The sequence below is a fragment of the Calonectris borealis genome, chromosome 3, assembly GCF_964195595.1.
Source record: "Calonectris borealis chromosome 3, bCalBor7.hap1.2, whole genome shotgun sequence".
In the NCBI taxonomy this organism is placed as follows: Eukaryota; Metazoa; Chordata; class Aves; order Procellariiformes; family Procellariidae; genus Calonectris; species Calonectris borealis.
The window spans coordinates 24908884-24936384 of NC_134314.1; the positions used below are offsets into that span (position 1 = coordinate 24908884).

At 38.9% G+C, this 27501-nt stretch overlaps 1 protein-coding gene across 1 annotated transcript in view; it reads right to left on the reverse strand.

Annotated features, from left to right (window-relative positions):
- CSMD1 (CUB and Sushi multiple domains 1) overlaps window positions 1–27501 on the reverse strand; it is a 1311413-nt gene that overhangs the window by 256170 nt on the left and 1027742 nt on the right. The window contains exons 22-23 of the mRNA XM_075145187.1: window positions 22229–22398; window positions 13255–13411 (exon numbers count right to left, since the gene is read on the reverse strand). Coding sequence (XP_075001288.1) covers window positions 13255–13411; window positions 22229–22398 — 327 coding nt within the window. The remainder of the gene's footprint in view (window positions 1–13254; window positions 13412–22228; window positions 22399–27501) is intronic.

The following is a 27501-nucleotide window of genomic DNA, read 5'->3' on the forward strand; positions in this document are numbered from 1 at the left end:
CCCCGTCTCGCTGGAGGGGGAGGGAGTGAGCGAGCGGCTGCGTGGTATTTGGCTGCCTGCCAGGTTAAACCACGACAATGAGAAAAAAAAGTTATGAGTTCCGGTCCAGAATGTGGACAAAAACAAGAAAGACAGTCTGAATTGCGAGCTGTGGTACTCATCCGAATTTTACTTCCTACACAAAGGAATGCTGTTACATTATGTCTGTCTTAGTAGAACATATAAGCACACTGTTATTAGGGACCAGAATATAGGTCCCCTATAAGCACCCAAGAAATTAGGCTGCAGGGTTTTATTCCTTCTTTTTTTTTCTTTCTGGCTTAGTAAATCTTGTTCATGCTTTGGTGCAAAGTATACTATGGCAATTAAAACTTTACCCATGGAGGTGAAAGAGAAGACTTAAAAGAGAAGAAATAATTGAACTGACAGTAAAAGAAATGGAACATCACAGCCCTTAATACTGTGGTCCCATGGTGCAAATTTGTTCAACGATTTCTGACAGGTTAACTTTATTTACAAGCTTTATGTTGGATTAATTATTGTTTGTCAATGCCATTCTGACTTTATGCCAAACTATATATAAAACTAGCATAAAAGCACAAAATGCTCATAAGTTTCCTTCTGTATGCTCTAGATAATTTTACAGGAATTCAGTCATGTGTCCATGCCAGATTCAGATCAGATTTGCACTGCTGGGTGTTCTGGTGCTGCACAGATTCATTTTTAATGGTCATGGAACCTTGGCCTCAGATATGATCCCAGAACACTGTAACCAGCAAGTAAAGAAATACTGTAGCCACCAAGCTGTAAAAGAAAAAAAAATTTGAAGGTAATTTCTTCTTGGAAATTCAAAAAAACATGAATTGTGTTGTAACTTCTATGGACTCTGGCAGTTTGTAGTATGAACTCTAAATAGAAAGCCTACCAGGCAAAACTTTAAAAAGGCATTTTAAAAGAAATGCCAGCTGGGATATTTGCAAAACTTTAGATGCCTAATCTAAAGAAGAACAGGTCTTGAAAAAGTAATATAGGTGTAGGTTAACACTATCAATGATCTCAGCTTAGATGAGCAAATTTATACTCATATAATTTCCTATTAATATTACTATTTGTTAAAGATGGGGAAATACTATTAAAACATCAAGTAAGCTTTGCAATCAGCAAGAAAATGAATAATTAATTCTAATTTATACTCAATATAAGAGAAGCAGGGATTAAAGGTGAGATTCCAAGTGAGATTAAGAACTTTAATTTCAAGTGTCTATAGAGAGATATCTTCAGGAACGCTCCATGTCTAAGCCCCCTTTATAATCAGCGGGGAAATGACGGATACAGCCAGTACTTAAAAATATTCTGTACGTTACTTGTGAGAAGAGTGCTGGTCAGACCTTTTTTTGGGGGAGGGGAAGAAAAGGAAACGAAATAGCATGAACACATATATTTTTTTCTCGTGTTATTTAGTGCAAGGTACTCTGGCTTAACATCTACCAAACGCTTCAGTGATTACAAATGCATTCATTTCCTCACAGTCTTTACTAGAATAATCACTCTTAGATCAACATAATCTTTAAGCTAGCACTTCTGAGATTATGAATTCAGCTGAAATCTGGTTGCAAATTTAAAACACATGCTATAGCTGGGACGCATACATCAGCACATGAGAAACAAATACACTTAAGAAGCCTACCTGAATTGACATCACTGAAAAATCTTACTTTCATATTCTAAAGATAGAATTTCAATATAAATGTAAAACAAGACATGTATATGGACATCTGTCGTGATCTCTGCTAGTCCCTCTCCTTCTCACCTTCAAAGCATAACTGCATTTTAAACTTTATAACAGGAGATTTTGAAAAGCAGCTCTTTTCTTGATAATAGATGTGAATTACAACAGGAAAATCTAGTGGCTTTAGATCAGATGAGAATCTCCGACCTATACACAGAAAAGTCAGGAATCCTTCAAAAGGTTTATTTGTGAACAGAGAAGGATTTGTGGGTGATGTGATGGTTGGAGGCTGTCTTGGGCACAGCGATCATGAAATGATAGAGTTTTCAATTCTTGGAGAAGTAAGGAGGGGGGTTAGGAGAACTGCTACCTTGGACTTCTGGAGGGCAGACTTTGGCCTGTTTAGGAGTCTGGTTGAGGGAGTCCCTTGGGAGGCAGTCCTGAAGGGCAAAGGAGTCCAGGAAGGCTGGACATTCTTCAAGAAGGAAATCTTAAAGGAGCAGGAGCAGGCGTCCCCACGTGCTGAAAGACAAGCCGGCGGGGAAAAAGACCGGCCTAGCTGAACAGAGAGCTTTGGCTGGAAGTCAGGAAAAAAGGAGAGTTTATGACCTTTGGAAGAAGGGGCAGGCAACTCAGGAGGACTACAAGGATGTCGTGAGGCTATGCAGGGAGAAAATTAGAAGAACCAAAGCCCAACTAGAACTTAATCTGGCTACTGCCATAAAAGACAATAAAAATGTTTCTATAAATACATTAGCAACAAAAGGAGAGCTAGGGAGATCTCTATCCTTTATTGGAAGCAGGGGGAAACATAGTGACAAAGGATGAGGAAAAGGCTGAGGTACTTAATGACTTCTTTGCCTCAGTCTTTAATAGTAGGACCAGTTGTCCTCTGGGTACCCAGTCCCCTGAGCTGGAAGACAGGCACGGGGAGCAAAATGAAGCCCCCATAACCCAAGGGGAAATGGTTAATGACCTGCTACACCACTCAAGACATGCACAAGTCTTGGGCCCAATGGGATCCACCCAAGGGTACTGAAGGAGCTGGCAGAAATGCTCACCAAGCCACTTTCAATCCTTTATCAGCAGCCCTGGCTAACTGGGGAGGTCCCAGTTGACTGGAGGTTAGCAAATGTGACACCCATCAAGGTGGACAAGAAGGGCCGGAAGGAGGATCTGGGGAAGTAAAGGCCTGTCAGTCTGACCTCGGTGCCAGGGAAGGTTAAGGAGCAGATCATCTTGAGTGCCATCACGCAGCACGTACAGGACAACCAGGCGATCGGGTCCAGTCAGCATGGATTTATGAAAGGCAGGTCCTGCTTGACTAAACTGGTTTCCTTCTATGACAAGGTGACCTGCTTAGTGGATGAGGGAAAGGCTGTGGATGTTGTCTACCTAGACCTTAGTAAAGCCTTTGACACCATTTCCCACAGCATTCTGGAGAAACTGGCTGCTCATGGCTTGGATGGGCGTACTCTTTGCTGGGTAAAAAACTGGCTGGATGGCCGGGCGCAAAGAATTGTGGTGAATGGAATTAAATCCAGTTAGGAGCCGGTCACAAGTGATGTTTCCCAGAGCTCAGTATTGGGGCTAGTTCTGTTTAATATCTTTAGGAATGATCTGGATGAGGGGATCGAGTGCACCCTCAGTAAGTTTGCAGATGACACCAAGTTGGACGGGAGTGTTGATCTGCTCGAGGGTAGGAAGGCTCTGCAGAGGGACCTGGACAGGCTGGATCAATGGGCCGAGGCCAACTGTATGAGGTTCAACAAGGCCAAGTACTGGGTCTTGCACCTGGGTCACAACAACCCCATGCAATGCTACAGGCTTGGGGAAGAGTGGCTGGAAAGCTGCCCAGAGGAAAAGGACCTGGGGATGTCAGTCGATAGCCAGCTGAATATGAGCCAGGAGTGTGCCCAGGTGGCCAAGAAGGCCCATGGCATCCTGGCTTGTATCAGAAATAGCGTGGCCAGCAGAAGTAGGGAGGTGATCGTGCCCCTGTACTTGGCACTGGTGAGGCCGCACCTCGAATCCTGTGTTCAGTTTTGGGCCCCTCACTACAAGAAAGACATTGAGGTGCTGGAGCGTGTCCAAAGAAGGGCAACCAAGATGGTGAAGGGTCTAGACCACAAATCTTATGAGGAGTGGCTGAGGGAACTGGGACTGTTTAACCTGAAGAAAAGGAGGCTCAGGAGAGACCTTATTGCTCTCTACAACTACCTGAAAGGAGGTTGTAGCGAGGTGGGTGTCGGTCTCTTCTGCCAAGTAACAAGTGATAGGACAAGAGGAAATGGCCTCAAGTTGCGCCAGGGGAGGTTTAGATTGGAGATTAGGAAAAATTTCTTCACTCCACAACATTGGAACAGGCTGCCCAGGGAAGTAGTTGAGTCACCATCCCTGGAGGTATTTAAAAGACGTGTAGATGTGGTGCTTAGGGACATGGTTTAGTGGTGGACTTGGCAGTGCTACATTAACGGTTGGACTTTATGATCTTAAAGGTGTTTTCCAACCTAAATGATTCTATGATTCTATGATTCTGTGATTCTATAACTGGCAAGTATCAGAACCAAATCAAAATAACCTTTCACAAATTACCTTTTTCACATGTTCTTATACCTCATATCAAATATCTTGAATGATGAGAAATAGTTAACATCTTTCTTCTTTCTAATCCCATGCACAGAGGGATAATTCAGTGATTTAAGTATGATAAATTATGTAATTGTCGGAAACTAATTAAAATGTTTTGCTTTTGAAGTGTTCAGCGAGCTTTTTTAGAAAACATTCATCTTGTGTATGTATATTTGCAATACACATATTTTAATGCAAACAGAAGCCTGGATTTCACTCCAAGTGTTTTTGGAGAACACAGTTTAATAATCATGGACTATTCAGCCTGTACTCCTATCATAGCATGCCACTACTGTTCTATGTTTTGTGATTCTTCCTCTTCCCAGTTTCATTCTTGGAACCTTCTTCTAGCCAATGCAGTCTCAGTCCTCCACTCCATATGCTTTCAATGGAGAGCTTGTCTTGCTCTCCTCCTCCCTTACATGTGTATCCCAGACTTTTTGTCTCAAACATCATCTTTCCCAATACCCCATGGTGCTCTTCTTGCCTGCAGCACTTCTCCTCAAGTCTCTTTGGTTTGGTTCTGCAGCTTCCCTTATTCCAAGCTGCAAACACGGAAAGATGAGAGGTGTCCATCTACTCCCTTCCTTCTCTCTTCTTCCCTCCTCTCCAAGTCTAGATTTTATTTCCTTGCTATTGCAACCAAACAGCACTATACTCACTTTTTCAGGCTACCTACAAGACAGTAGGCACTGAGAACACAGGATGGTTGGCGGGTTGACCCCGGTTGGCAGGTAAGCCCCCACTAGTTGCTCTCTCACTCCCCCACAGCGGGATGGGGGAGAGAATGGGAAAGACAAAAGCAAGAAAATCAATGGGTCAAGATAAAGACAGTTTAGTAAGTGAAGGAAAACAAAAAGGGAAAAAAAAAAACAACAAACAAGTGATGCAAAAGCAATCGCTTATCACCAGCGGACTGATGCCCAGTCAGTCCCTAAGCAACGGCTACTTCAGAAAAAATTCCCCGAAGTTTTATTGCTAAGCATGACGTCACATGGTATGGAATATCTCATTGTTCAACTCAGGTCAGTTGTCCTGGCTATGTCACCTCCCACCCTCTTGCCCACCTGCTGGGGTGGCAGAGTAAGTAACAGAGAAGGCCCTTGACACTGTGTAAGCATTGCTCAGCATTAGCTGAAGAAAATTAACTCCATCCCAGCCAAACCCAGTACAAATGGACAAACTGTTCACCTCCATCCTAATCCAGGACTACTGAGGGCACTCATTAAAGAAAAAGTATTTTGGAGTGCTCATTCATAGGGTAAGGCTTGCTCATATAAAATCTATCTAGCTAAAGATTTATATCCTCACAAATTTGGGAAGATTTTCCTGAGATGGGCAAAACGCCAAACTGTGGCACAAACATCACCATGCCAGCATTTTTCGTCTCCAAAGCATGTGATAATATAACTTTTCAAATAAAAGGTTAATACAATGCTTATATTCACCAAATAAAATGGTTTTCATTGTTTTTATCTTAGGGAAAAAAAAAAAAGAAAAAGGTATTTGGCACCTACTTTGTCTACCAAAGTTAAATTCAGCAGTTTCATACATGATTAAAAAAGTCTTTTAATGAAATGTGGAAAACAACCTTAATTATACAGAGTGTTATAAGACCAATATATTTTAAAATATAAGACCAATATATTTACAAAGTTTTGGGGATTTGGAGGGGGGGTGGGATTGCTATTTTTTTTTTTTTTTACTTATAAACTTTCTGGATTAATCTATAGCTTTTTGTTTTTAAAAAAGATCATAACATGATACCTTATTTTGTTTCTTTGCCAAAAAGTTTCAAAACTTTAAGGTATGGCTCTAAAAATACAGATTACACTATACTGATTATGATGATATGAAAAGATGCTTAATTTCATCTAAATTCTCTGAATGTCTTCTGTTTGTAAAAAAGACCTTCATGTTTTCTGCTCATTTACTAATAATGGTTTTCTTCTTTAATTTTGGGGCACTGGGAACTTTGGTTGCAGGAAAAAACATGACATGCAAACAAGCCACAGTATGACATGTAAACAGAGAAACAGGTAACCATTGGGTCTTTTTGGTTTTAAACAGCAGTTCCTTAAATCCTAATTTTATCCAAATTATTTTTAGATTGCAGAATTTGATATGTTACTTATTCTGTGAGGTAGACCCATACAGAGGAAGTATTTAATGAATTAGGTTATGAAATCAAAGTTCAGTTTCATTCTGAACAGAAGAAACAACACCAAAGCAAAAACACTGATATTTTGAAATTCACCACAATGGAAAACCTTAATAAAGACTTCTGTACTGAAAATCCTGAATGCCTTATTCAAGGTTTTTTTTTCCTATGCTTTAAAACTGAATACAAATTCATTCTAATCTGGTGAAACCTTTTAATTTTCACAGAATAACATTTTAAAAAAATCTTCCCTTATCATATTGCCCTGAACAGATATATTGTTCAGTGCACAGGAGAAGCATAGCTCTGAGAATGTGGCCGGATTATGTAAGTATTGACTATATTTGGAAGCAGAAGGCAGTTTACTTTTTTGCAGGGGAGGGAGGGAGAAGACTATGATGTGATCATGTTATTAAACAGGATATCATAATTCTTGTACATGAGTGAACCAAATTAAAATGTCTAACAAACCTTTCTTTTGCATTTATTAAAATTTTACTTCTCAATTTTGCAACTTTGACTTTCTTTTAGAATAGTTTTTCTATGCATTCAAGACAGCTTACATTAATTTGGGGTTAATCACATAATTGTACTGCTCTTAAAATGACCTGTGAATATATATACGTATAGGTTAAGACATACTTATTTAAAGAGTATGCCTTTTGTTTATTTTCATTTAATTTTGTCTTACGTTTTTACTGCGGTGTGTGAAGGTTCTCTTTGGAACAGATCTTATACACCACTTAGTTACTGAAAGGAAACTGCAAGAGCTTCTTTTCATTACTGGATTGTTCTGCTCAACTGACACTATACAGCCTCAGGCAAAGCCACTATATTTCTGAATTTGAGTCTGCTTGTGTGCTAGAATAATTGACTGAGTTTGCAGTTTCAGAACATTGTTTTCACTGACATTCTTTTAACGTTTTCGATTACTGTAGAATAGGAAATGAACTAAATTAAATTTCAGCTTGGGATTCTCTTAAATTAATTTCCAGGTTTAAACCTGATTGGATTAGATTATGCTAATTCAGATTCACCTTCCATGCACTAACTTTCATTATCTCTTGAAAGATGTAGGGGTAGAGAATGTTTGTAACACAGAACTTTTAAACTGAAAATTAGAACTAAGTCTTTAGCAATACAGAATAGTATGAATGCCAAACCAGTGCATCATGTCTGAGAAATGTATTTCAGAATTTTGTTTCTAAAACTGAAAAGTATATCTTGAGACCAATTAAAAAAATTTGTAAAACTGCTAACTGTTCATGCTAAATATAGAGGATGTTAAATGCAAATAAAATATTAAACCTACATTTAAAAAGAATAAATCTATCCATGCACAATCCTAAATCTGTTTTCTTTTAGAAACACTAGAGTGTTTAGAAACACTAGAGATAGAGTTTGATGCAAGTTCTATGGAGTTGAGCACAGCTCGAGGGCCTGAATCTTGCCCACTCTTCTGGCAGAAATGATAACCCAGAATTCTGCTTTCAGTGAAATAAATGGTCATGGATTCAAAGTTGGCAGAAGTTAACATTAAGTTAAGATCTGAGTCTACATAACATTCACTCTCAAAATTACAAAGCCTTAGTGAGAATTTTTCCAGCCCTCATTTCCATCTTCATACCAAAGTGCAGGAAAATATCTAATTTCACGTCATAGGGAAATGGAGGATGCAAATGAAAGACAAGTCTTGAGGAACTAACACGGAACTTCATTTTTCATTTATAGCAGTGAATTAGGAACAGGTGAGTGAAAGGCCTTCAGAAAGTTAAAATCTAGCTACAGAGTATACCACAAATCTCTGAAGGGTTTTCAGACTTTATAAAGTCTGTAACTAGTTTTGCATGTTTCTGAAACACACAGGAGTCTGTTGTGAGGCAGAACATACTGCTGAGTCGCCCAATGCAGCCAGGCACGTTCCTACAGATAATATCTGTCAGTATTCCTGGATGGTCCCTTCCACTGATTCATTAAAATGGACTCCAAGGCTTATTCTACAGATAAGTGAAGGTTTTGCTTCTATTGTATCTTGCACAGGACTGAGGAACCATGAAATTGCCGTAGAGAGCTAGATAAGCTGCTCCTAAAAAAGTAGATCTCTGGATAAGGATGGAGAGCAATTTTATCTCAGGCAGGCAACTGCCAGTGCAAGGAATTTGATAAAAGCCCTCAGGTCTGAGGAGAGTCCAAAAAGCAGTTCTACATAGTGGTAAAGTTCCTTACACATCACAACCCCAGGATACTTTCTGAGGACATGGGTGGATGGTATCATGAATATAGACACCCATCTTCAGGCACCATGAGAAGAAATGAGTTTTGAGAGTTCTAGCCCGTACTGTGAAGGGAAAGAGTGTTTTCTTCTCAACTGCTGGGAACTTTTACTGAGAAAAAAGGATGGACAGGTATTTGAATGGGAAGCACAAACACTGCCTTCTTTGTTGCAGTCTTTGTTTTGAGATATGAAGATTAAGTGGTTTACTTTCTTTCTATGAATTTTAGACACGTACATAAAATGGCAATGTCTTTAAAAGATAACCAACAACACAGCTACTGGCAAACAGAAACTATGAAAGTAATTTTTCATTGATATCTATGTGCACCAAATAAGACACAGGTAAAATTACTGTAGAAGTTATCTTCATAGGAGTTAAGAGTGATCGCTGTGGAAGTACAGTATAGTGCTGAGTACTCTGTGATCTGTACAACTCCATACAGGCCACAGAGTAGTCAGCATTAGGCAGTACTCACAGCATCACAAAACATTTGTATGTGACATGTATAATAAAGTGTGGAGGGACTGTTTTTGTTTTTCCAATAGCTAAGAAAAGTGAGACTATGTTCAAGGAATGAGGATTAAACAGTAGCAAGGAAGCACTTGTGACACAAGTGAGAGTAAGTTCAGTTCTCCACATGATGAGTGAAAACAGCCCCTATTAAAATTCCTCTTTTGTCAGGACTGTGATGGGGGAGTGGTTAGACACCCCAGGGAGACTGCCTGTTTGTTATTCAGAGGCTGTACTGCATTGCTCCTTATTTAAAGTTGCAGTCTGTTACTTTTACTAGACAGCTGTGTTTTTCTTTTACTGCCTGTCACTGTGTGACTTCAATAAGATTTTGTTTTAATTTGAATGTCAGTTTAACATTAAATACTACTGACACGACAGGACAAAGCACTGGGATCTTTATACCAGAATGGCCAAGTCTTCTAACTGAGCAGTGAACAGGAAAGATAGGTCCAGCTGTGGGAATTCCTATGGCTACATCTTCTCTTCCTCACAAAAACTAGAGGTGTCTCAGGGAGAAAAGTTCTAATTGGACAGGGGAAAAAAAAAATCCCCCATATTATAAAACTGAAATTATGAAAGAAGAACTGACATTTTTCTCAACCAAAAAAGTAACAGTCACATGAGTCAGTTGTGGCTACAACATATATAAACTTATATTTTTACATGCAGATCTCTATTGATGTCCTCTACTCTTAGGGAATTAAAGCCATCTCAAAAGTCCTTTTTTGTTCCTTAGATTTTACAAACACTTCCCATGATGGTTAAAAGGAAAATATATTGGGGAGGGGGGCAAAGAAAAACTTTGCTATTTTTGCAAGCTCTATTTGAGAGGAGTAAGAAATAACATCATGGAAAATTTGTACAATTTTGGCTTCATTCTTAAGACTAAAATAATCCACTAACTTCTCACATCAAAAGACTCTTACTTCCTATGTCATTGGTATATAAAAGACATTTACAACGGAATAATTTACTGAAACCTGAGATCATCCTCAGGTAAAAAATTTAGTCCCATCAAGCTTATGTTGTCATTTCCTCAGCAGTGAGATATGAACATTCACAGTCATTCCCTCTGACACTAGTGTAGAGGTACTATAAATGAAAACAGGCACTTTCCCTTATTCATCCTAACACATTTTCACCCTAGTTTTAAGGAAGTGGCTTTATATAAACTAGTTTTACATGAAGTAGACAAGTTTTCTTCTTTGTTCCTCTTGTTTTTTTCTCCTCTGGTAGACTCAGATTCAGCTATTCCTCAAACTACAGTTTCATTGACTTTCATTCGTACATACTTACCCTACAAATCTCAGGCTAAAATATTAACAAAATGTTATTGTCTCAATTGTTCTGAAGCTGTTTCCTTAAATACAATATCACTATAATTTTAGTCCTCAGTCAAAATATCTCTTAGTTTCTCAAAACAGTTGAGAAAGAATACAGATTGTTTCATGATCCTTTCCAGTAAAAAAATCTCTCTACCCATTGTGCTAAATCCATTTCCTTGAAACCATCTTGTAGTTATAGATCAAAGAATAAAATTACTCTAATTTCTAGCTTCCATTCAGTGTTGTTCTTACCCTGAAGCAATTTCCTGTGTAGCAGATTTCATTAGAACTTGAATCCTTTACAGGTTTCCTTTTAATATCTGCTTATATTCTGATTTCTACAATTTATACAAACAAGTTAGATTCTGAGTTTATAGAATTCTGTTTTATTATGTCAGTAATCAGATTCTGAAAACAGAAATAAAAGTTTCTTTATCCACATTTCTGTTCTCATGGATCATTAGCTTTTTCTTCTGTTGTATTTGTAAATTTAACATCATCCACAGAATTCACAATGTTAAAAAAAGATGGAAAGGTAGTTGCACAGAACTGAAATAGTAAACTTTTAAGTTAGTCTTTTTAATAACACATTGCATGGTTCTAAAATTCAAGCTTCAAAGCTGCACTAATCTTAATTTCAATAGCATTAATGGGAAGAAAAGTACTATGAAGACCAACAATTAAGGGCAGTTGATGTATCCCTTGTGGGCAGCAAAAACTCAGCAACCAGACAGGGAATAACCAGAAATGAATGTGAAAATACTTGGAAGAATAGACAACAGATTCAAAACTAATCAAACAGCCAGGAAAAAAAGCCTTAAGACATGAATTATCATATGTTAACTTACATGGAAAAATCCAGTATGGGAGAGCAAATCTTATTAGAATTGCAAACTGAAGTGTAACAAAATCAACCTATTGGATGCAGAAATTAAGCAAAATTCCATCTTTAGATAAAATGCTGTTTCTAAACGGTAGGTGGAACTGATCACTGTAGCAGGATTTGAAAGGAACTGATTCAAGTCCCTTGAAATCAGAGCCCTTAAAATAAGATTATTTTTAAAACAAATGTTTTGTTCCTTTTTTCAAAGGAAAAATTCTACAGTCTCTATAGGCAAATCAGAGTAGATTTGCCCAGTATTTCTTTCTGGATTCTGAAACAAAATGAAAGAACATATACTATCTAGATTTAAAATAAAATAAAATAAAATGAAATAAATCACTTTAATACATTTCATCTTGATAGGGATTAACGTCAAGTACGAAGGAACAATGAAGAGATTTACAGTTCTTTGGTTGAAATGATGCAGATGGTTAGGAATACCTTGTGAATAGGCTGACCTGACACATAGTAGATAAAAAGGCCTTGAAACTTAGTATTCTAGATAAGGAGGCCAACCTTGTATCTTGAGATAAGAGGGTGGTGCTAGTGAGAATTACGCTACTTAAACCAGGAGCTAGAACTAAGTATGTGTGAAGACTAAGACTTTTGCATATGTTAATGAATTCCGGGAAATGTAATGAATATGTATACTCTAACTGTATATAACTTCTATGGTTAAGTGATTTGGCACGCACGCTAGGTGGAGCAACCTCCTGTACGTCCAGTGCTGCAATAAAGAATACCTGCTTTCTAAAACTCCAAACTGAGTCTTGAGAGTTTGTTAGGAACTTCTTCGTTTCAATCTAGCCTGGGAAACCTTCCTTTCCTTTATGGTTGTGTAAGAAAAAAAATGCTAAAGGTAGGATGATAAAATTTCAAATTTACCAGGCACAGCAGATACAGAAGGGAAAGTAAATGATTTCTGCTTATTCCACAGCTGGCTCCAATCCAAAGGGAAACCAGCAGATGTACTAGAAAGAGCTATGATTCTGTTTCTGTGCCACAGTATGACGTGGTGCTCTGCTCTGCAGGATTCAAGAGGAGCTCATGGCAGCTGATGTAAAAGGCAGTAAATTGAAGGTAAAGGGAACTTGGAGATTCCTTGAAACGTGGACAAAATATCTCTTAATGTGTGTTGGAAACAAGCTAGTTATCCCCAGAGTTATCCCCTGCAAAAGACTCATTGTTTTGCCAGCTAAACTACCTAAATTAATTACGTGCGAACTGTGGGACAAGTGCACTGTTCCTCAAAACTTGTTTACTCGGGTCTCCTGGCAACATACTCCACCCTGATCCTGACAAGCAGTCAAGACACATTAAGACTGTGCACCCAGGCACGCTGTATTCTTTTTATTCTCATTTGTACTCTTTTTTTTTTTTTTCCAATTTGACTGCAAGGAATTGAATGTTCCATTTTAAAAATCTGACTCTGTATAAGTTTTCTGCTACACTAATATATTCAAACCACATATGTCACAATTCACTCTTTTTCAAATCCCACTGCTAAGTCTTCAAAATAATAATGCTTTATAAATTTGAAAGGTTACAATTTTGCCTTTAGTAATGTTCTTAAATTACTAACACCTATCCAGTCATGTAGACAAGTAAAATTTATTCTCCTAACCACAGTACATTCTAGGAAATTATCTTCACCATTCCATGAGAAATCACTGCAGCTGAGAAATACACATTTCCCCACAAAACAGTCAATGAGACCATATTTGCGAGCTACTTACTTGTGTAAGTGAGCTGAAATCCTTGGTCAGTATCAGATCCATTGGTATTAAACTCTATCCACAGATGGTTAGACGTGCTATTAAGGATAACTCCCATCATGTCATTTTTGGTGAAGGCTCCCAGAGAGCGTGAGGAACTGTCTTTTCCATCATACACCTTGTAGAAGCAAAATAATAGTATGAAACTGGACATCAAATCTAAATATTTGAAAAACATTAGTTTATCTTTATACAATACTTCCAAAGTTAGCTATGTATTGCCAATAGTTTCTCCAAAAAGTTAAAATTTCCGTTTTGTGAGGTACATATCACTTGGTTATGCAGTTCAGTGAAATAGAAAATATTCTCTCACCCTTAAGGTGTTTGATAGTCTTTTTTCCTTTTCAGTTTTGTGAGCTCATCTTGAATGAAATTAGCATTTATACGTGACTCTATCTTCTGAGGTTTCATAAAATCAGATTATTTTTCACAATTATTCATAAAGGCTAACAGAAGTATAATCTCTGAAATCACCATTGAAGTAAGGCTATAAGAGGTAAACCCTTACAGCCTAGTCTGTTCTCTCCTGTCTGGAGAAATCAACAGCAGAACTGAGGTATTAAAGTCAATCTGTCACCTTTTATTTCAGATGCTGAGCCTGCAGTAATTTTTGTTTTACTATAGGTTTTAACAAAGAAAGATATGACTTCAAAAAGATATGTGAGTCTATTTCCAAAGTGTAGAGATGTTCTTATTTACCATGTTACTTTATGGAAAACTTTCAATGGAGGACAAAATCAACGATATTAACCTCTGTGATTTTTCAAATCCTAGAATGAATAAGAACGTCCTTTTGATTGTTCACCAATACAGGACAAGTACAAGAAGTTGGCTAGGGGGTGAAAAATTATTTTTGCTTATTGCAAAACCTTGAAAGCCGTAAAGTTCTAAAATAGTCTTCTGTGGGTTTTTTTGTCTCATGATGAATTAAAAAAGGCTAATTTCTTTTTTAAATTAAATAAATCACCTGTACTTTCTCTTGGAAAAATAGGCAAACATGAAGTGTGTTTCAAACTTCCAAAACATATACCATACATCATGTGGATGCTTAGACAAAAGCAAGTAATGAATCGGAACAGCTGGTTTCTAATATGAAGTAAAAGATAATTTACACTGATCTCATATGTCTTAGAGTGACTGTAGATAACTAGTGCAAAGGCTACAATTACAGTAAAAATATATATATACAGTAAATATCTTAAGCTCTGGATCTTCATCTCTCCATTCTTAGACCTTCTGATACAGCGAGGATTTATACTGATTCCAGCCAGAAGCAGGCAGTGACCCATTTAACAATCTAATTTGAGTCACTGACACTTCCTCGTATTTGAATGTCCAGTTAGATCTATTAATGAAATTTAGAAATGCATCTTTTGAGAGGACAGACCACTGCAACTACATTTATGGAAGATGATCAACAGTTAAAAGCAGAGCTATTGTCTTAGTGGAGAAAATACCAACATACCATCAATATAGGTGAATGTCTTGAAAGTACCTCATTCATCACAAGTACCGACATTAACAAAATAAAATAATAAAAAAAATGTGCATAAAGATTTTTTAAGATAAAAGCATAAATTTAGTTTAATAAACATACACTGATATAAATAATTACCTTCCCTAAAAGAAGCTTTTGAAAAATAGCATATTTTGCTAGCCATTGATAGAACAGTACATTGTGTCCTTACTAAGGCAAAGATTGTCTTATATCAGGGCACATAGATGAGCTATCAGAAGACGCAATCAATTGTATTTAAGATTCATGCAAGCAGTAGCACATACTTAATGTCTACCTCTTGGCAGAAATATGACTTTAAGCTGTGCTAAGAGTATCTGAAAAAACGCTTCCAAGCTTCTACCGTTGTCCTGGGCCAGAACTACAGATCACTTTCACGGGCTGATTACACTTTATTTATCAGAGCTGGAAATCTATTGAACAAAATAAATAAGCATTTGTTCACCATAAGATTTATTTTTTAACAATATTTTGATCATACATATTATGCAAAAAGCACAGATATATTTTACTTGGTTTGAGAGATATTACTTTGAATGGAATGATCTATTTTAATTGTTATTAATAAAAAATGTTATCTATGTTAAAAAAGTGATTTTTATTCATCTTTAAAAATGAAATAACAGCTAATTACTACAATTGTCCCTTAGACATCCTGTTCCAACAGTGTTCTACCTCACTGACTGTTACAGATACTCTTCCTACCTGAGGATCAACAAATTAAATAATAGTATCTCTCAAGATGAATCCAGACACAAATGAAAACATTTTTTATGAAATAAAAATGAGATAAGAGGGATCATGTGAAAGCAGCTGTAAAAAAGCTCTGACAATTTTTAACTGGTGATACTTATCCAGCTGTTGTTAACATTACAGACATAAGCAGGTACCTGTCTACTCTAGTATTTGAAACAGTGTTAATGAACAAATATAAGCACTGAATCTCCATTGTCTATACTGATAACTTGTTTGAACCATCCCTGAGAAAGAAAAAGCATTTTCCCTAACAATTCTCGGTCATGATTTGGTAATTAGTGTAGACCAAGGACCATTCCAAATAGGCAGCTTGTGTGCAACCATTGTGTTCTGTCATATGTGACTGTCTCCAGAGCCAGAGAACACATTTAATACACTAGTCTAGACATTATCACTATTAACTCATATATAGTGCACATGTTTAACTCATTTAGAATCCTTCTGAAATATAATTCACATGCTACAATTACTATTTGCTCCGTCATGAAGAAAAAAGGAAGGTCTATTTGGCCAAATAGATGAAAGACATGAAATTACATTTTGGTTTTCCTCTTACCACTAACAAATTCCCGGTGATTGCATTATAAATATTTCACCATAAGTAGCCACTTTAAAGAATTATGAAATTTCAAGTCGCAGTTAAAGCAGGGAGATCGGGAAGCTGAAGTGCTAGTGAGTGAGAAAGGATATGCTTTAAAATAAACAGATAATCCAGGTAGTCAGTTTTGCCATATGCCTCGAAATGGTGATTCTGTTTCTATTTCTTTTCTTGAGTTCAGATTTCTTTCCCACTAATTCAAGTTCAAACTTATAGTCCTTAACCTGCACGTATTCTCCTTGAAAGCATTAGTTTTGACCCTTCCTCATGCACAAGGTCTTACTGATGTCAGAAATACCTTTGCAAATTATATGTTATTCTCTATGCACCACAGTCTCAATATCCCGCCTCAATATTCCCACTTGTGCCAACAGTAAACCTAGTTGAATATATATAGCTGAAGGTAGTTTATATTTTCAAAGCAAGTAAACAGTGCCAGAGTAGGAGTCCAGTCACCACAACTTGATTGTCCACACAGTATTTATTGTCAGTACATCCTTGGAACACATTTAATGCAGACATACTAACACCCTCACAAATCTTTCCTGAGAAAGCATTAGTCCAGGGGCTGCATAGACCAGGGACTGTTTCTGAGAGACAGTTTGAGTGAGTTGCCTTGTTTTGTGAGATTAGAGAGTTTAACATTATGGATGTAGTCAAACTCCAAAAGCTGGCCTTGGGGGCAGCAGGGAATGATCACAACATTGTTTGGAGCACTAGTATAAATGTAGCCAGAGCATTCAGGGACACCCCATTTCACCTCAAGATTTGTGAGGAACTAAAAGGGAAGTGCTTGCTCTACTGCTGGGATTAAAAAATGCAGGCAAGAGAAGAGGACAGTGCTACAATTATTCATGAGGCGAAATGCTCTACTAACGGTGCTAATGTATCTGCACCTGCGGTGGGAACGTGAAAACAGACACTCACCTGAAGGAGAAGGAAATGCTGGCTAGATTTTCTTAAACTCCAGTTTTTCATTCTGACAGTAAAAAGAAATTACTTACAACTAAACTTTGCAGTTTTCCTTAATTGCAGAGATCTTTATGGCATAAAATCATCCGAAAGGAAAATGCTTTTAAAATATTGCTTTTATGGTTTGAGACATAATTCGTGTACAGCTTCCTGACATTGTTACGCTTCTTCCTATGTATATATTCCCAAATCTTTTCATTACATCCTCATGGAATTCTTAGTGAACCTACCTCAAACAAATATTGATATTATATACCTCATAAGACATTCATGGGGGGTTGACCTTGGCGTTACCAGGATTGTTTCTCACACTTTTTTCCTCACTCCTCTTTCTCACACACTACTGTGCAGCATTTTTTACCCTTTCTTACATACATTTCCCCGAGGCGCCCCCCCACCTCGGCTGTGGGGCTGAGCCGTGCCCTGCGGGGCGTGGGCTGGAGCCGGCTGGAACCGGCTGTGTCCGGCACGGGGCAGCCCGGGCTTCTCCTCACAGAAGCCACCCTGCAGCCCCCTGCTAACAAAACCTGGGCACCTGCACCCAGTGCAACATTACATATGTACATATTTTCTTTAAAAACAGAGTAAGATATTCAGGTGGGAAAATGCTCAATATTTCAGCACAAGGTTTATAAATATTCTTAAGCTTTAGTGCATCCCTCACAAGGGATGCAAGGTAGTCTTGGGGCTTTCTTCTGCGCAGACACAGGATAGAAGGCTGGTGTTTATAACACATTTTGCTCATATTTAGGGTACAGATAGGAAAGAAAGCAAACTTCAGAAGTCCACAGCCCTGCCAAAGCTGTGGCAAAGGCAAGACTTTGGAGAGTGTCCTAATTTCCCTACTGCTCAGATTGTAGATCTGGTCAGAGCACATGAAAATTTATTCTCACATGCTCAGATCTCCTTCTCATGCAAAACAGGACAGGAAAGGGAAAAGGGAGAAGACAGTAGATAGTATATATTTGCTTAAACTAGGGTATAACAAAAGCATGCAACCAGAGTTAAGGAACATTTCTGGATCATTTTAGGGAATTAAAATAAAATAAAATAAAATAAAATAAAATAAAATAAAATAAAATAAAATATTATGTTATCTGAGAATGAACTCATCCTTCTTGCTGAAATATTAAGTGCTGTAGTCCATAAGATATTTCCTTTTTTTCCAACTGATATTAAAAATGCTAATTTCTTTGAAAAAATGTAAAAATAAAATGGAAAAGGAATGCAATAGTGACCTCTGGTAAATTATTGAAGAAGACAAATGTATGACCCTGTGTGAAGCAGAAGACATCACTCCACATACATCACAGCCAGCACAGGCTCATGGAAGGCAGGTCCTCTTTGACCAACCTGATCTCCTTCTATGACCAGGTAACCCGCCTAGTGGATGAAAGGCTGTGGATGTGGTCTACCTGGACTTCAGTAAAGCCTTTGACACTGTCTCCCACAGCATTCTCCTAGAGAAACTGGCGGCTCACGGCCTAGACAGGTACACTCTTCGCTGGGTAAAAAACAGGCTGGACGGCCGAGCCCAGAGAGTTGTGGTGAATGGAGTTAAATCCAGTTGGCAGCTGGTCACAAGCGGTGTTCCCCAGGGCTCAGTACTGGGGCCGGTCCTGTTCAATATCTTTATCAATGATCTGGATGAGGGGATCGAGTGCTCCCTCAGTAAGTTTGCAGACGACACCAAGCTGGGCGGGAGCATTGATCTGCTCGAGGGTAGGAAGGCTCTGCAGAGGGACCTGGACAGGCTGGATCGATGGGCTGAGGCCAATGTATGAGGTTCAACAAGGCCAAGTGCCGGGTCCTGCACTTGGGCCACAACAACCCCATGCAACGCTACAGGCTTGGGGAAGAGTGGCTGGAAAGCTGCCCAGAGGAAAAGGACCTGGGGGTGCTGGCTGACAGCCGGCTGAACATGAGCCAGCAGTGTGCCCAGGTGGCCAAGAAGGCCAATGGCATCCTGACCTGTATCAGAAATAGTGTGGCCAGCAGGAGCAGGGAGGTGATCGTGCCCTTGTACTCGGCACTGGTGAGGCCGCACCTCGAATCCTGTGTTCAGTTTTGGGCCCCTCACTACAAGAAAGACATGGAGGTGCTGGAGTGTGTCCAGAGAAGGGCAAGGAAGCTGGTGAAGGGCCTGGAGCACAAGTCTTATGAGGAGTTGCTGAGGGAATCAGGAGTGTTTAGCTTGGAGAAGAGGAGGCTGAGGGGAGACCTCATCGCGCTCTACAACTACCTGAAAGGAGGTTGTAGCGAGGTGGGTGTTGGTCTCTTCTGCCAAGTCACTAGCGATAGGACAAGAGGAAATGGCCTCAAGTTGCACCAAAGGAGGTTTAGACTGGACATTAGGAGAAATTTCTTTACTGAAAGAGTGGTCAGGCCTCGGAACAGGCTGCCCAGGGAAGTGGTGGAGTCACCATCCCTGGAAGTATTTAAAAGACGTGTGGATGAGGTGCTTAGGGACATGGTGTAGTGGGCATGGTGGTGTTGGGTCGGTTGGACTTGATGATCTTAGAGGTCTTTTCCAACCTTAATGATTCTATGATTCTATATGTATGAATGAAATTGACAATTAGTCCTAAAGATGATGTAGCACTGAAATATGAGAGTTTGTAGAGGACTGAAGAAGGTTAAAAACAAAATTGAGGCCACTACATTATATTACTGCCTTGTAGTATCCACTTCTTGAGTCTTCTGTTTAGGTCTGGTCTGTGCATGCGCAGAAGGTCAGAGTGGAGCTGTGGAAAGTGCAGACACAGATAATGATAGAGGAGCATCTGCCTTAGAAGCAGAGACTAATTTTGGACACAAGAAGACTGAGCAGGGATATGACTAAGGTTTACAAAATCATGAAGGTATTAGAGAACATCAATGCAAAACTATTCATCAAATCCTGTATTGTTAGAGCAAAGGAGTACTTAATGAAAGTTGATGTTTCATTAATCAACTAACGATGTTGATTTCAAAGAGATGAAAGAAACTACTTCTTTACACAGTACATAGTGAACTTCCAGGATTTGTTGTCATAGACGAGGTTTAACCCAACAGCCGTGGACGTTGGGGGAGCATAAGGGCAATGGAGCACAGACAGTGGTCAAGCTTGCATATTTTACCTAAATATCTTTACCTATCACTATTATCAGAGAAAGCATACTGAGCTAGATGGACCACTTGGTTCAACTCAGCAAAGTAACTCATGTTTCTAAGATAAGTGGCATTGTTTTGGAAAACAAAAATTCTTCATGCTGGCTTCCTATGCTAGGTTGCCGGAATGTTCTTTGTTTTCAGCTAGCAGACTTTAAATCATCACAAAATGTCTTTTAGTAGTAAGCAGGCAGTCAGTATCATCTCATAATGCATGGCAAGACTGGCAAGAACATTTCTTTCAGTCTAGAAGAATATTTCCTATAGATTAACTAAAGAAATCAGAAGCTGCATGGACAACTTTATAAAACCTGAATACTAGAAATACTTTAGCCACTAATATAAACAAACCCTAAACATTAACATTCAGTTGTACACTCTGTTCAACCTCCAGCACATTTTCAGTCAAGATTTTGGCTTGCTTCTTTTGGCAGTCTTCCAGACAATGCCTGGGTAAGTTCGGGGGCTAGATCAAGGGCTGATTCCAATGGAAATATGTACAAGGACATCCTGGCATGGGAGTGAAGAGGAAATAGACTTTATTTTTATAAATGCAGGTTATGGAGAGGCTATGGGGGAAGAGAGTTTAATTGTATGAATGGAAGTTGTGCCGTACCAGTTGCCTCAGAAACAGAGAAAAGGCCTTGCAGTACAGACATCACCACAATTTTGTCTTTGCTTCCTGTGGATCCCCAGGAGTATTGTGCTAACAGATCTATGAAAGAAGAAAGTATCTAACAGATTGCTCACAACAGCTTTCTCTTAGGCAAATCTTTCTTATATCTCCAGGGAATATCTCTAAGTACGCTTTATATTACTCATGAAATGTTCTGAAGGATAATTGAGTTTCTTGAACATTTGTTTAGGGTTTTCTAAGATTTTTTTTGTTCAGGTAGTTTACTAAATTATTTATAAACTTGATATGTGCAAAGCTTCTGGGACATGTACCATATGTACATGTGGGCAGCTCAGTGGGCAATTAAGTTCTTCCTTGACGGCTGCATCTGTTCAGAGCATCAATACTTTTGGGGATCTGCACTGTCAGACCATGGAAGATGGGAGCAAAGGACAATATAGACCACATATTTTGCCCACCGATTCATTTCTGTTTGATCTAAAAGGAAAACCATAGGCCAAGTTCTTGCAGTGTTTCATATATGGTGGCCACACAAGCACGGAGGCGTTTATTATCAAAGCTTTTGTGGGTAAAGATGGAGAAAATGCTGTTCTTTTGACTGTAACTTTCTAATACTATTGGAGATTCTTATAGTTTTGCTTATTTCATGGTTTAATCCAGTCTGTATTTGCTAAAAACAACAGGTATAACAACAAAGATATGAATGTCTATATTAATAAAGATAATACTTAAAGGAAAGGGTTTTTGTTCTTTTTTTTTTTTGCCTCCTCACCTTCATCATATCTCTAAATGACTTGTATTTTGCAGGAAATGTATAACTCCAAATTGAATTGTCACACTTATTTAGATAAGCAGGCTCTTAAGATGACAAATTAATTAATTTGAAAACAAAGTACCAGTTCTGTACAAGACAAATAAAATAATAAAATAAAAATGTACCCAAAATGTACCAAAATTAAAACCTGTTCTTTGTTAAGTAATCACCATGCTACACTTATAAATATTACTGTGAACAGAAAATAATATAGACACTTTTGTATTCAAAATCCACCTTCACATTTTAGGTTTTCTTTTTAGATTTTAGCCCACTATAAATGTAATTGAACTCTTAATGTCACCTACAGTTTCTTTGAATTTAGTATAAATAATTGAATCTCGTATAAAGAAAGTGATGCCATCCACATAGAATTTATTTATTTTGTATGAGAAAGTGAAATGAAAATAAAAATAATTGGTGTTAAAAGCAGAGTTGTTCATGCAATGTGAATGTTGAGCCTGGTAGAAAGTGAAATTATTTTCTTTTTACCTTAACAATATCTCCCTCATGCAGTTGAAAGCTCCTGGCTCTAAGATGGATCCCTTTTCCAGCCTCTGTTTCAATTTTATAGATACATTCATGGTTGTTGTCATAATTAGATGGAAAATTTGGAGACAGCAATGTTCCTTCATTTCCAGAGACAGTTGCTCCACATTCAGCTGAAGAAAACAGACACATTAAAAAAAAAGAAGTGAATTATCCATTTCAAGAAAACATGGATTATTTGCAGTAATATTTAGACTCTATGAAAACTCTAATGGGCTATCTAGGACAAGTATGTTTCTGTCAGATTTCGTCTGTAGGACAAACTCCTAGAAACCCTACCAAAGTTGCTATCTCCTGCATTTCACTGGTAGGTTTATTATTTGCACTTAGGTGCTTTTATGTAATTCCCTTTACCTGCAATTTGCCCCTTGGTCCTCCCATCAGACTAACCTATAATGCAGGTTAGCCGGATTCCATAAAAATTGGATGTTTTGTTGAAATATAGTTATTGTAGTAACATTTCAAATAAATGTAACATTGATTTCACTCACTTATCTGTTCAGCTTTACAAATAAGTATTAGAAAAAGCAGACAATGAGCTGCTGAGATAAAAGAATCTGACAAGAAATCAAGAGATTCAAATATTTTGTTCTCCACCAGGAATAAAAACAAAAAACTAAAAACCAAACCAACATTTATTGACATCGGTCAGGGCCAAGCAGACAGCTCCCTTCTTTTCCAGGTAAAGAGTAGGTGAGTCTTTTTCACAGCCATCCGTAGTAAGAACTTGCTGATACTTTCAGGAGTAGACATCTTTGTCATTGCTCCCCAGTAAAGAAAATAATAAAGTGCAGGAAGAGTGGTATGTTCCAGCCCATGGGCTCAGTTTGAGTTCTGAACAAAGACTAATAAAATTATTCCAAATGTGCAATATAATTTTCAGCACATAAATGAAAAAGTCCAAAGAGATAGAAAATAATATTGGTGTACTATTCAAACAAATATTCAAAATGCTTAAAAATGGCCTAAAAACACCTTCTAAAACCCCACAGTAACAGTAATATACTAATATTAATCTACAAATTTTTTTTAAGGTGGATGAGATTGATATTTATATCTCATTGTTCAGTCTAAAGAAAAAATGTACTATGTTAAATACAGATTTTGACCTAAACATCATTCAGACCTCATTCAGAGTTTGGTAAAAAACTGTTATAACAATTAAAATAATAATAAATTAATGTATAATTGTAAATCAACAGGTATTTCTTATTGAAGATGTGATAGGTTTAAAAAAAATCTGTATTTTTTCTATAAATGTTAAGTAGACTTTTAGGGTTCATAGGTCATTAAAATAGTCATTTTTGGAAGTGTGTGGGGTTTACAATTTTAGGTAAAACTGAGTATAGTTTAACAAGTATATATGTAAAGAATAATTTGAAAATATAGTGTAAAGATAGACCAGAGAGTTATATCAGAAAATAGTTCATTTAAACATATTCAGGGAGAAATGTATGGTTTATATTTACAAATAAATAATCTAAACATTTTTTATTTACATTTCTGAGGCCTTGACAGACATCATCAAATTTATATGCTTCTTGCTTTTAAAAAGCCTAAAAATTTTCTGTATTTCAGACTTCCTCCCTCCAATAAAACTGAAGAAAAAAAGGGAGGAGGAAGGAGAAGGAGAGGGAGGCAGGGAGAGATGGAGGGAAGGGGGGAAGGAAAGATGAAAGAGGGGAAGAAAGGAAGGGGGGAATGATATAGTCACAGTCTTATTTGGAGTCTACATTTGGGCCATCCTTAGGCAAAGTGAAGAAGGAAATCGCCAATAAGCTGGCTCAGGATCTTTGATTTAGCACATAATTTAGAGTTCATTTGCTATTTTAAAGTGGAGCTTTAAGTTCTCCCCTCCCTTAGCTTACTTAGGCCCTGAGCTGCATTATAATTAATAGGCAGAAGAGTGTTGGGGAATAAGAACCCCTGCCACCACACTTCAGACAGCCGAACTCTTCCTTTGTTGGGGAGTGTGGGATGCACCAGGTATTTCTAACATGTTTAAAGTCACTTTACTTTGTCTAAATGTTTCAAAGAACTGTAGCAGACTGACAAATGAACTAGATTTTTATTTGATACTTCTTTGGTAAAGGATCTGTCAAATATGTGATACATATTACATACGGTTACATATATATAAATTTTTGTGTGCATATGTTCATATTTTTGTCTTTGATTTTTAGGAAGAAGGTGGAACTAACTGAGTTTATAAAATGTAATTCAAAGCAATGCCAACATTAATGCCAGACATGTTTAGACTCATACTACTCAATGTCTTCTTGTGTTTACGACACTAGTACTCTACACAAGCCTTCTGCAAACAAGTGTTTGCCCACATAAAGATCCATGCAAAAATATCTGTGTTCCCTTAGGTTGCATTGGAATCTTATTATCTACCTCCTTCAAAGAACTGGAAAATATAGAAGTAAAATGCTGAAGAGAAGAAAATAAGAAAACGTTATGGAAGCAAAGGGTTTTTCTTATAAAATATTCATACAGTATTCTACATTTTGTTTCAGTGATTGTAAACCACTAAGACATATGCAGCAATGAGCTTTCCCTAATCTAGAACTGGCCAAATTTCCTGTTCCAATAAGTCTATGTTCCAAAGTTCAAAACCATGGCAATTTAAATCTGCGAATGGAAGTACTGACGTATAAGTTCAGTGATAATGAGGGTTACAAACTAAAGTTAATATAATATTACCACCCTCCTAAAAGTATACTATATTCTGCAAGAAGCAGAAGTGTTTTCTGCTATGAACAATTAGTTATTTACTAAAATTCAATTACATTGCAAAATTCTTTGAACTCAAGTTGGCACTTATACACCTCCAACCCATCCCATACAACCATATTCTGTTTTCAGTGCATACTCCCCCTTCTCAAATACCTTGCAAATATTTGACAGCTTTGCAGTTTCATCAGGCCCTATCATTCCCTTCGTTAGCATGACAAAGGGTTGCTCATGTCCTCTGACCAGTCAAGTTTCCTAGCTCATCTCATATCAGTCAGTAAATCACTGACACAGTTCCCAGAAAGAGGTTTCCAAAGGAAAGCAAGCCCTTCTTTGTCAACTTCCTCCCTCAATAGGAAAATTGTACAAAACACATCACAGTTCATGTTAAGGTTTTCTTGACACTATTTGCTAATGTTAGGATATCAAGTTAAGGCCATGTTTAATTAGCTCCCCCAATTTCTTGGCCTGGAGATTTAGGTGACTTTTTTTCAGAGAAATATTGGCCCCATCCATGGAAAGATTCCTTTCTCTCCAGACCATCGGAGCTTTTGGAGATCTGGTGTCCTAACGCCTGAAATCTCTTTCATTTCATAGAATCATAGAATCATAAAATCATTAAGGTTGGAAAAGACCTCTAAGATCATCAAGTCCAACCGTCAACACAACACCACCATGCCCACCAAACCATGTCCCTAAACGCCTCATCCACACGTCCCTTAAATACTTCCAGGGATGGTGACTCCACCACTTCCCTGGGCAGCCTGTTCCAAGGCCTGACCACTCTTTCAGTAAAGAAATTTCTCCTAATGTCCAGCCTAAACCTCCTTGGCACAACTTGAGGCCATTTGCTCTCATCCTATCGCTAGTGACTTGGGAGAAGAGACCGACCCCCACCTCACTACAACCTCCTTTCAGGTAGTTGTAGAGCGCGATGAGGTCTCCCCTCAACCTCCTCTTCTCCAGGCTAAACACTCCTAATTCCCTCAGCAGCTCCTCATAAGACTTGTGCTCCAGGCCCTTCACCAGCTTCCTTGCCCTTCTCTGGACACGCTCCAGCACCTCAATGTCCTTCTTGTAGTGAGGGGCCCAAAACTGAACACAGTATTCGAGGTGCGGCCTCACCAGTGCCGAGTACAGGGGCACAATCACCTCCCTACTCCTGCTGGCCACACTATTTCTGATACAGGTCAGGATGCCTTTGGCCTTCTTGGCCACCTGGGCACACTGCCGGCTCATGTTCAGCCGGCTGTCAACCAGCACCCCCAGGTCCTTTTCCTCTGGGCAGCTTCCCAGCCACTCTTCCCCAAGCCTGTAGCGTTGCATGGGGTTGTTGCGGCCAAAGTGCAGGACCCGGCACTTGGCCTTGTTGAATCTCATACAGTTGGCCTCGGCCCATCGATCCAGCCTGTGCAGGTCCCTCTGCAGAGCCTTCCTACCCTCGAGCAGATCAACACTCCCCCCCAACTTGGTGTCGTCTGCAAACTTACTGAGGGAGCACTCGATCCCCTCATCCAGATCATTGATAAAGATATTGAACAGGACCGGCCCCAGAACTGAGCCCTGGGGAACACTGCTCGTGACCGGCTGCCAACTGAATTTAACTCCCTTCACCACAACTCTCTGGGCCCGGCCATCCAGCCAGTTTTTACCCAGCGAAGAGTGCACCTGTCTAGGCCGTGAGCCGCCAGCTTCTCTAGGAGAATGCTGTGGGAGACAGTGTCAAAGGCTTTACTGAAGTCCAGGTAGACCACATCCACAGCCTTTCATCCACTGGGCGGGTCACCTGGTCATAGAAGGAGATCAGGTTGGTCAAGCAGGAACTGCCTTCCAGGAACCCGTGCTGGCTGGGCCTGATCATCTGGTTGTCCTGGACATGGCTCGTGAGCTCAGGGGGCTGAGTACCCTGAGAATAACTGCTCTGACTATTAAAGACTGAGGCAAAGAAGGCATTGAGTACCTCAGCCTTATCCTTGTCCGTGGTGCTAACGTTCCCCCCCCCGCATCCAATAGAGGACGGAGATTCTCCTTGGCTCTCCTTTTGTCATTAATATACTTGTAAAAGCATTTTTTGTTGTCTCTCACGACAGTGGCCAGGTTGAGTACTAGCTGGGCTTTTGCCTTTCTAATTTCCTCTCTGCACGACCTAACGCGATCCCTATACTCTTCTTGAGTTGCCTGCCCCTTCTTCCACAAGTGATAAACTCTCCTTTTTTTCCTGACTCCCAGCCAGAGCTCCCTGTTCAGCCAGGCCGGTCGCCTTCCCCGCCCGTTCTTCTTGCGGCACATGGGGACAGCCCACTCCTGCGCCTTTAAGACTTCCTTCTTGAAGAATGTCCAGTCTTCCTGGACCCCTTTGCCCTTCAGGACTGTCTCCCAAGGGACCCTCTCGACCAGTGTCCTGAGCAGGCCAAAGTCCACCCTCCGGAAGTCCATGGTAGCGGTTTTGCTGGCCCCTCTCTTTATTTCACTAAGTATTG